This window comes from Babylonia areolata, chromosome 30 (genome assembly GCF_041734735.1).
Source record: "Babylonia areolata isolate BAREFJ2019XMU chromosome 30, ASM4173473v1, whole genome shotgun sequence".
NCBI classification, from domain to species: Eukaryota; Metazoa; Mollusca; class Gastropoda; order Neogastropoda; family Buccinidae; genus Babylonia; species Babylonia areolata.
The window spans coordinates 18,908,894-18,920,565 of record NC_134905.1 but is presented as its reverse complement, the minus strand read 5'-3'; the positions used below and the strand labels follow the sequence as shown (position 1 = coordinate 18,920,565).

General features: G+C 44.6%; 1 protein-coding gene across 1 annotated transcript in view; it reads left to right on the top strand.

The window, feature by feature from the left end:
- Positions 1 to 11,453, top strand: part of LOC143275476 (nondiscriminating glutamyl-tRNA synthetase EARS2, mitochondrial-like) — a 34,585-nt gene extending 23,132 nt beyond the window's left edge. Inside the window, exons 12-14 of the mRNA XM_076579625.1 lie at positions 6,591 to 6,669; positions 9,794 to 10,078; positions 11,255 to 11,453. Coding sequence (XP_076435740.1) covers positions 6,591 to 6,669; positions 9,794 to 10,078; positions 11,255 to 11,353 — 463 coding nt within the window. The 3' untranslated portion in view covers positions 11,354 to 11,453. The remainder of the gene's footprint in view (positions 1 to 6,590; positions 6,670 to 9,793; positions 10,079 to 11,254) is intronic.
- The last annotated feature ends 219 nt before the right edge of the window (positions 11,454 to 11,672 follow it).

Genomic DNA, 11,672 nt, shown 5'->3' with positions numbered 1-11,672 from the left:
CCCTTTACCCACCAGGCGCCGTCACCGTGATTCGAACCCGGGACCCTCAGATTGACAGTCCAACGCTTTAACCACTCGGCTATTGCACCCGTCTATGCTGTAGATGTATTCACAAAACTGGGTGACTGGTAGTAAGTTACAATTGAACGCGGACAAAACTGAAGCAACTAAACAAAACTAGGAACTAAACAAAAACTGTCTTCCATCACAATTGACACAATCAAACTTGGCGGTACATCCATCCCCTCTTTCCAGGTCAGTCAGGAACCTCAGTATTGTCCTTGACAATACACTGTCTGTGCCAAACTTTATCAGTCAGACATGTCAGTCCTGCTACTGTCAACTGCGGCGCATCAGTGCCGTCCGGAAATATCTGTCCACTGACGCAACATCTAGACTGGTCGTTTCTCTCATTCTCTCTCGCCTTGACTACTGTAACTCTCTATTGTCTGGTTTGCCTGCTTCATCCATTCAGTCCCTTCAGCGCATACAAAACTCAACTGCCCGACTCGTCCTCAGAAAGAAAAGATCTCCTCTTTTGCAACATCTCCACTGGCTCCCTGTCTCACACCGAATGAAGTACAAGATCAGCACTCTATGTTATAAATGTATTCATAAATCTGCCCCTTCCTATCTCTGCGGCTGCCTTCATCTCTACACTCCATCTCGCTCACCACGATTGGCTTCGGATCCACTCTGTTTACACATACCCAGATTCAAACACTCAACTGTTGACCGCCGTTCTTTCTCTGTCTCTGGACCCTGCAATTGGAATGAACTTCCTCTTTCACTTTGTCAAGTCTCCACACTTAGCTCTTTCAAGTCTGGCCTTAAAACCCACCTCTTCCCAAAATAGCCTCCCTTGCCTGCCTCTTCCTTGTCTTTAGTTTCTACAGTTTTAGAGTTATGCATGCGTGTGAATGACTGGTGCGAAAGCGCTTTTTGATTTGTCTCTGCACAAGATTCAGCGCTATATAAATACCATTATTATTATTTGTATTTCTTTTTTTATCACATCTGTGTGAAATTTGGGCTGCTCTGTTCCCACAGGGAGAGCACGTGTACTACAGCGCCACCCTTTCTTTTTTTTTTTTTTGTATTTTTTCCTGCACGCAATTTTAGTTATTTTTTTCCTATCGAAGTGGATTTTTCTACAGAATATTGCCAGGAACAACCCGTTTTGTTGTCGTGGGTTCTTTTACATGCACTAAATGCATGCTGGACACGGGACCGCGGTTTATCGTCTCATTCGAATGACTAGCGTCCAGACGGGAGGGGGAGAAAATTTAATATCGGCGGCTGAGCCGTGATTCGGACAAGTGCCGGGATTTGAACCAGTGCGCTCAGATTCTCTCGCTTCCTAGGCGAACACGTTACCTCTAGGCCATCACTCCACTTGTTGTTGTTGTTACATTCATGTGTATTTCAGTATATCACACACGTTTATACACACACACACACACACACACACATGGAGTGTAGAGTGATGGCCTAGATGTAACGTGTTCGCCTAGGAAGCGAGAGAATCTGAGCGTGCTGGTTCGAATCCCAGCACAGTCGCCAGTGTTTTCTCCCCCCCTCCTCCACTAGACTTTGAGTAGTGGGTCTGGAGGCTAGTCATTCGGATGAGACGATAAACCGAGGTCCTGTTTGCAGCACGCACTTAGCGCATGTAAAAGAACCCATGGCAACAAAAGGCTTGTCCCTGGCAAAATTTTGTTGAAAAATCCACTTCGATAGGAAAAAAAACAAATAAAACTGCACACAGGAAAAAAATACCCCCCCCCCCCCCCCCCCCCCAAAAAAAAAAGGGTGGTGCTGTAGTGTAAGCGACGATGGGGAGAGAGCAGCCCGAATTTCACACGGAGAAATCTGTTGCGATAAAAACAAAAAAAACCAAAAAAATTTAACAACGTGCTCTCCCTGGGGAGAGCCACCTAAATTTCACACAGTGAAGTCTGTTGTGACAAAAAAAAAAAAAAAAAAAAAAGAGTAATGCAATACATACATGCATGCATGTGCGCGTATACACACATGCATGCACACAAGGTAACACACGCACACACATACATACACATACACACACACACACACAGGTATATGACATTTTAACATGTCGCAAGTAAATAAATGATCACTTGTTATAGGATTACCACATATACAGGAAACACTTTTTTATGTATTTTGTCTTGAAACAGTTCAGTTTCCATCTGCAGATCAATGATGCAATCTGCCTTTTACTGTAAATGTGTTGTTCATGTTTTACCAACAATTCCATAAATATTACTTATTTCTTCATATAAGTTGGAACGGCCCATTTTCCTTTCTTCTGACTGAATGTATGATCGCTGGATTTGTTCTGCTATACTATAACATTCCTGCAATGAAACTGGAAGAGATAAATATGTTGACTCAGCTGATTCCTTTGCTCCTTTTTTTTCGCCAAGAGATCAACCTTCTCATTATAAAGAAGGCCACAATGTGAAGGAATCCAGATAAATGTAGTACTAGTACCCCGTCAGTGAGAGTACCGGTAAATGAATTAGATGTTTAATTTCAGTAATAATAATTTCAGATCTAACTTTGGAGTGTAAAGATTTGATAGCATTTATGACTGACTTAGAGCCAACACAAAAAGCAATCTGGAATATATTTTTTTTTGGCAAATTTGACATGTTAAAGTGTCGTATACCTGTACTAGCATCTTTTCTTTTTTTTTTTCAACATTTTTTATTCAGACAAAGGTTTACAGATACAGAATTTATATGTTTTGTGCATTAGAAAGTATAGGGTAAGCCTATAATTAAGTTCTAAGTACTGACAAATCTATAACAGCAAAACAATATATGTTCAATGTCAAAGTTCCAAGGTAGCATTGAAAAGCTTAATCTTGTATCAATTAGTTATAAAGTGCCCATTTTTCCACAAACTTGTTATATTCCATAGTTATGTTAAAGGCATACTTGTCTACTTCATATGCCTGTTTGAGGTCTTTTTTGAACATTTGTAATGTTGGTTTTACTTTGTTGATTCTATATTTGTGTACATAGAATATAGCTATCAATAAGATATATGAGAAACATTCATCAGTTTTCATTTTGTTATGTCCAAAAAGCAACAGTGTGTTGTTCAGGTTAAGTCTATCACAATGTAAACACTTTTCTTTTAGATATCTCACAAACTCCTTCCAAAAATGTTGTACATGGTTACATTCCCATAAATAATGCAGAATTGTATCTCTTTCTTCCTTACAAAAATTACACATATTATGTGGGAGTATTCCCATCTTCATCAAAACCGAATTTGTCACAAGAATATGATAATTAATTTTCATCTGGAACCATTTCAACCTTATTTCATGGATTTTTTTTTTGTATTGAGAAAAATGTATTTCCAATCAAGCTTGTTTTCAAAAATCAAGTCCCAATTTCTAATGTGCTAGCATCTTTTCCGATGCAAGAAATATTGGACTCATCACTTCTATTGTTCAGTTTCTTTAAATCATTGTTAAATAGTCCAGTTGGGTTGCTGTTATAACTTTTTTGTTGTTGTCTTTTTCCAAGATTCGTGTATATATCTTGGACTTATCACTGCTAATGTTGCACTGTTTCAAATCTTTGTTGGATAGTCCAACTGGGCTGTTAAAATGATTTATCCTTCTTTTTTTTTAAAGTTTGGAAGTTATTCTTTTAGCCAGATTGTTGTAAATGTGATTTTTTCCCCATACTCTTTCCCTCCTTGACTATGAAGATAGATAGATGGATAGAATGAGTTTGATCCTGTGTGCAGATGTTTGGGAACAGGTCCCATGAAGATAGATGGATAGATAGAATGAGTTTGATCCTGTGTGTGGGTGTGTGGGAACAGGTCCCATGAAGATAGATAGATGGATAGAATGAGTTTGATCCTGTGTGCAGATGTGTGGGAACAGGTCCCATGAAGATAGATGGATAGATAGAATGAGTTTGATCCTGTGTGCAGATGTTTGGGAACAGGTCCCATGAAGATAGATGGATAGATAGAATGAGTTTGATCCTGTGTGTGGGTGTGTGGGAACAGGTCCCATGAAGATAGATAGATGGATAGAATGAGTTTGATCCTGTGTGCAGATGTTTGGGAACAGGTCCCATGAAGATAGATGGATAGATAGAATGAGTTTGATCCTGTGTGTGGGTGTGTGGGAACAGGTCCCATGAAGATAGATAGATGGATAGAATGAGTTTGATCCTGTGTGCAGATGTTTGGGAACAGGTCCCATGAAGATAGATGGATAGATAGAATGAGTTTAATCCTGTGTGTGGGTGTGTGGGAACAGGTCCCATGAAGATAGATAGATGGATAGAATGAGTTTGATCCTGTGTGCAGATGTGTGGGAACAGGTCCCATGAAGATAGATGGATAGATAGATGGATAGATAGATAGATAGAATGAGTTTGATCCTGTGTGTGGGTGTGTGGGAACAGGTCCCATGAAGATAGATGATGGATAGAATGAGTTTGATCCTGTGTGCAGATGTGTGGGAACAGGTCCCATGAAGATAGATGGATAGATAGATGGATAGATAGATAGATAGATAGAATGAGTTTTGATCCTGTGTGTGGGTGTGTGGGAACAGGTCCCATGAAGATAGATAGATGGATAGAATGAGTTTGATCCTGTGTGCAGATGTGTGGGAACAGGTCCCATGAAGATAGATGGATAGATAGATGGATAGATAGATAGATAGATAGAATGAGTTTTGATCCTGTGTGTGGGTGTGTGGGAACAGGTCCCATGAAGATAGATAGATAGATAGAATGAGTTTGATCCTGTGTGCAGATGTTTGGGAACAGGTCCCATGAAGATAGATGGATAGATAGATGGATAGATAGATAGATAGATAGAATGAGTTTGATCCTGTGTGTGGGTGTGTGGGAACAGGTCCCATGAAGATAGATAGATCGATAGAATGAGTTTGATCCTGTGTGCCTGTGTGGGAACAGGTCCCATGAAGATAGATAGATAGATAGATAGATAGGCAGACATATAAATAGACAGACAGATAGCTAGCTAGCTAGCTAGACAGACAGATAGGGACTCGGGGCAGAATGAGTTCAATCCTGTGTGTGGATGTGTGGGAACAGGTCCCATGAAGATAGATGGATAGACAGACAGACAGATAAGGCCCCAGGGTGGCAGAAGGTTCAGTTCTGTGTGCAGATGTGTGGGAACAGGTCCCATTAAGATAGAAAGATTTTCTATTTGTATTTGTATTTCTTTTTATCACAACAGATTCCTCCATGTGAAATTTGGGCTGCTCTCCCCAGGGAGAACGCATCGCTACACTACTTGTTTTTCCTATCACAGTGGATTTTTCTACAGAATTTTGTCAGGGACAACCCTTTTGTTGCCGTGGGTTCTTTTACGTGCGCTAAGTGCATGCTGCACACGGGACCTCGGTTTATCGTCTCATCCGAATGACTAGCTTCCAGACCATCACTCAAGGTCTAGTGGAGGGGGAGAAAATATCGGCGGCTGAGCCTTGATTCGAGCCAGCACGCTCAGATTCTCTCGCTTCCTAGGCGGACGTGTTACCTCTAGGCCATCACTCGACTAGACAGAGAGATGGACAGACAGATAGACAGACAGACAGATAGATAGATAGACAGACAGACAGACAGATAAGGCCCCAGGGGGGCAGAAGGTTCAGTTCTGTGTGCGGATGTGTGGGAACAGGTCCCATGAAGATAGATGGATAGATAAATAGATAGATAGATAGATAGAATGAGTTTGATCCTGTGTGTGGATGTGTGGGAACAGGTCCCATGAAGATAGATGGATAGATAGATAGATAGATAGACAGACAGATAGACAGACAGACAGACAGATAAGCCCCAGGGGGGCAGAAGGTTCAGTTCTGTGTGCGGATGTGTGGGAACAGGTCCCATGAAGATATAAAGATTTTCTATTTGTATTTGTATTTCTTTTTATCACAACAGATTCCTCCATGTGAAATTCGGGCTGCTCTCCCCAGGGAGAACGCGTCGCTACACTACTTGTTTTTCCTATCACAGTGGATTTTTCTACAGAATTTTGTCAGGGACAACCCTTTTGTTGCCGTGGGTTCTTTTACGTGCGCTATGTGCATGCTGCACACGGGACCTCGGTTTATCGTCTCATCCGAATGACTAGCGTCCAGACCATCACTCAAGGTCTAGTGGAGGGGGAGAAAATATCGGCGGCTGAGCCTTGATTCGAGCCAGCGCGCTCAGATTCTCTCGCTTCCTAGGCGGACGTGTTACCTCTAGGCCATCACTCGACTAGACAGAGAGATGGACAGACAGATAGACAGACAGACAGATAGATAGGTGGACAGACAGACAGACAGATAAGGCCCCAGGGTGGCAGAAGGAGTTCAGTCCTGTGTGTGGATGTGTGGGAACAGGTCCCATGAAGATAGATAGATAGATAGAGAGACAGATAGATGGAATGAGTTTGATCCTGTGTGTGGATGTGTGGGAACAGGTCCCATGAAGATAGATAGATAGATAGACAGACAGACAGATAGATAGACAGAATGAGTGATCCTGTGTGTGGATGTGTGGGAACAGGTCCCGTGAGGTGCAGCGTCAGGTGGAGGCTCTGGGTGGTGACTACCTGCTGCACGTTCTTCGCTGGGCTGTGGGAGAGGTCAGCGTGTTTGTTTGTCTGTCAGTGTGTTTGTTTGTCTGTCGTGTTTGTTTGTCATTGTGTTTGCTTGTCTGTTAGTGTGCTTGTAATTGTCTGTCAGTGTGTTTGTTTGTCTGTGTGTTTGTTTGTCTGTTGACTTGTCTGTCAGTGTGTTTGTCTGTCTGTTTACTTTTCTGTCAGTGTGTTTGCTTGTCTGTCAGTGTGTTTGTTTGTCTGTCTGTCATTGTCTTCGCAGTGTGTCAGACAGTCTGTCAGCATGTATAACAAAGTCAGTCAGGTTCTCAGCGTGTTATACAGAATTACAGGACAGAGTGACCATGACTGACCTCCCCTTTACAGGACAGAATGACCATGACTGACCTCCCCTTTACAGGACAGAATGACCATGACTGACCTCCCCTTTACAGGACAGAGTGACCATGACTGACCTCCCCTTTACAGGACAGAATGACCATGAATGACCTCCCCTTTACAGGACAGAGTGACCATGACTGACCTCCCCTTTTACAGGACAGAATGACCATGACTGACCTCCCCTTTACAGGACAGAATGACCATGAATGACCTCCCCTTTACAGGACAGAATGACCATGACTGACCTCCCCTTTACAGGACAGAATGACCATGACTGACCTCCCCTTTACAGGACAGAATGACTGACCTCCCCTTTACAGGACAGAATTATCATGAATGACCTCCCCTTTTACAGGACAGAATGACCATGACTGACCTCCCCTTTTACAGGACAGAATGACCATAGTTGACCTCCCCTTTACAGGACAGAATGACCATGACTGACCTCCCCTTTTACAGGACAGAATTATCATGAATGACCTCCCCTTTACAGGACAGAATGACCATGGCTGACCTCCCCTTTACAGGACAGAATTATCATGAATGACCTCCCCTTTACAGGACAGAGTGACCATGACTGACCTCCCCTTTACAGGACAGAGTGACCATGACTGACCTCCCCTTTACAGGAAAAGAATGACCATGAATGACCTCCCCTTTACAGGACAGAATCACCATGACTGACCTCCCCTTTACAGGACAGAAAGACCATGAATGACCTCCCCTTTACAGGACAGAATGACCATGACTGACCTCCCCTTTACAGGACAGAATGACCATGACTGACCTCCCCTTTACAGGACAGAATGACCATGACTGACCTCCCCTTTACAGGACAGAATGACCATGACTAACCTCCCCTTTTACAGGACAGAATGACCATGAATGACCTCCCCTTTTACAGGACAGAATGACCATGACTGACCTCCCCTTTACAGGACAGAATGACCATGACTGACCTCCCCTTTTACAGGACAGAATCACCATGAGTGACCTCCCCTTTACAGGACAGAGTGACCATGACTGACCTCCCCTTTACAGGACAGAGTGACCATGACTGACCTCCCCTTTACAGGACAGAACGACCATGACTGACCTCCCCTTTACAGGACAGAGTGACCATGACTGACCTCCCCCTTTACAGGACAGAATGACCTCCCCTTTACAGGACAGAGTGACCATGACTGACCTCCCCTTTACAGGACAGAATGACCATGACTGACCTCCCCTTTTACAGGACAGAGTGACCATGACTGACCTCCCCTTTACAGGACAGAATGACCATGACTGACCTCCCCTTTTACAGGACAGAATGACCATGACTTACCTCCCCTTTTACAGGACAGAATGACCATGAATGACCTCCCCTTTTACAGGACAGAATGACCATGACTGACCTCCCCTTTACAGGACAGAATGACCATGACTGACCTCCCCTTTACAGGAAAAGAATGACCATGACTGACCTCCCCTTTACAGGACAGAATGACCATGACTGACCTCCCTTTTACAGGACAGAATGACCATAGTTGACCTCCCCTTTACAGGACAGAATGACCATGACTGACCTCCCCTTTACAGGACAGAATGACCATGACTGACCTCCCCTTTTACAGGACAGAATGACCATGACTGACCTCCCCTTTACAGGACAGAATGACCATGACTGACCTCCCCTTTTATAGGACAGTGACCATGACTGACCTCCCCTTTTATAGGACAGAATGACCATGACTGACCTCCCCTTTTACAGGACAGAATGACCATGACTGACCTCCCCTGTACAGGACAGAATGACCATGACTGACCTCCCCTTTTACAGGACAGAATGACCATGACTGACCTCCCCTTTACAGGACAGAGTGACCATGACTGACCTCCCGTTTACAGGACAGAATGACCATGACTGACCTCCCCTTTACAGGACAGAATGAGCATGACTGACCTCCCCTGTACAGGACAGAATGACCATGACTGACCTCCCCTTTTACAGGACAGAATGACCATGACTGACCTCCCCTTTACAGGACAGAGTGACCATGACTGACCTCCCGTTTACAGGACAGAATGACCATGACTGACCTCCCCTTTACAGGACAGAATGACCATGACTGACCTCCCGTTTACAGGACAGAATGACCATGACTGACCTCCCCTTTACAGGACAGAATGACCATAGTTGACCTCCCCTTTACAGGACAGAATGACCATGACTGACCTCCCCTTTACAGGACAGAATGACCATGACTGACCTCCCCTTTTACAGGACAGAATGACCATGACTGACCTCCCCTTTACAGGACAGAATGACCATGACTGACCTCCCCTTTACAGGACAGAATGACCATGACTGACCTCCCCTTTACAGGACAGAGTGACCATGACTGACCTCCCCTTTTACAGGACAGAATGACCATGACTGACCTCCCCTTTACAGGACAGAATGACCTCCCCTTTACAGGACAGAATGACCATGACTGACCTCCCCTTTACAGGACAGAATGACCATGACTGACCTCCCCTTTTACAGGACAGAATGACCATGACTGACCTCCCCTTTACAGGACAGAATGACCATGAATGACCTCCCCTTTTACAGGACAGAGTGACCATGACTGACCTCCCCTTTTACAGGACAGAATGACCATGAATGACCTCCCCTTTACAGGACAGAATGACCATGACTGACCTCCCCTTTACAGGACAGAATGACCATGACTGACCTCCCCTTTACAGGACAGAATGACCATGACTGACCTCCCCTTTACAGGACAGAATCACCAAGCTGACCGACCTGCTCCAGCCGACCTTCACCTTCCTGTGGGAGATGCCGGGGGAGGCGCAGGTGCGAGAGCTGTGTGGACAGAACTCCGACCTCGAGCACCTGGTCAGGGGCTGTCTGCGGGGACTGCAGGAGGTGGAGGGGGAGGGGGAAGGAGGAGGAGGCTTCACCAAGGAGGGGGTGGGGAGGGTGCTCAAGTCGCAGGCAGGGGCGTCCGGCCGGAAGGTGAAGGAGTTCATGCCCCTGATGAGACAGGTGCTCAGCGGCTTGAAGGTGAGTGCGTGCGTGTATTTTGTATTTGTATTTCTTTTTATCACAACAGATTTCTCTGTGTGAAATTCGGGCTGCTCTCCCCAGGGAGAGCGCGTCGTTACACCACAGTGCCACCCATTTTTTTTTCGTATTTTTTCCTGCGTGCATTTTGATTTGTTTTTCCTATCAAAATGGATTTTTCTGCAGAATTTTGCAAGGAACAACCCTTTTGTTGCCGTGGGTTCTTTTACGTGCGCTAAGTGCATGCTGCACACGGGACCTCGGTTTATCGTCTCATCCGAATGACTAGCGTCCAGACTACCACTCAAGGTCTAGTGGAGGGGGAGAAAATTATCGACGGCCAAGCCATGATTCGAACCGACGCGCTCAGATTCTCTCGCTTCCTAGGCAGATGCGTTACCTCTAGGCCATCACTCCATATGTGGTACTGATATCTGTCATATTATGTCAGTGTTCAAGTGTCGTCGTTGTTTTTTTTGTTTGTTTGTTTTGTGTGTGTGTGTGTGTGCTGGGAAGAAGGTACAATGCAAGTTCATGAAATTTGAGGAAGGGTGTGTTAAAAACAGGGTGTGAAAAATGTGTCCTTACATCCGGAATATACAACGTCGGTGTGCTGAAGGTTGATCTTTTCTTGTTGGGTTATTGTTATAATTCTGTGAATTAATTTATTTTGTGTGTGAATCAGAATCAGAATCATATTTATTTGTCATGAAAACCGTGTGAATGTGAATGTATGTGTGTGTATGTTTTTTATGCTAGTTTTGACATTGTTTGGCTGATGTTGTGGCTGGGTGTCTCAGTAATGGCGCCTGGTGGGTAAACATGTGTGCTGACCTGCTCAGTGCCTGAACCCCCTTTCGTGTGTATACGGCAAGCACAAGATCAAATACGCATGTTAAAGATCCTGTAATCCATGTCAGCGTTCGGTGGGTTATGGAAACGAGAACAAACCCAGCATGCACACCCCCAAAAACGGAGTATGGCTGCCTACATGGCATGGTAAAAACGGTCATACACGTAAAAGCCCACTCGTGTACATACAAGTGAACGTGGGAGTTGCAGCCCACGAACCGAAGAAGAGAAGAAGAAGTTTTTATTATATAAAGCATTTTACTATGATTGATTATTACGAATATCGGCAGTTTGTGTTGAGCGACGTGTTGTTTTTCTCCTCAGGAGGGCCCCCCAGTGGCAGAGATGATGGCGGTGATGGGGAGAGACAACTCTCTTCGACGACTGGAGCACTGTATCAAATTGATTCACTCCCTTCCCTGACTTCTTCTTCTTCTTCTTCAAAGGGCGCAACGACTGAAAGCTTGGAGCGTTCCAGTTTCTGTCGGAGGGCCCTGGGCCCTGGTTTTTTCAAAGTGTGATAGGTGTGTGTGTTGGGGGGGGGGGTGACGGGGGGAGGGGGGGTATCAAGGCCTGCTTCAATTCAGTTCAAAATGCTTTATTGTTTGCTTCAACCAAAACAGAAATAATTTCTCTTTTGGCTCACACAAAATGCCTGCCAGCAGCAGATAACAAAATGAAAAACGAATGAGTTTACTGACACACCCACCCTTCCCTGCTCACGACACACCCATCAGTTATC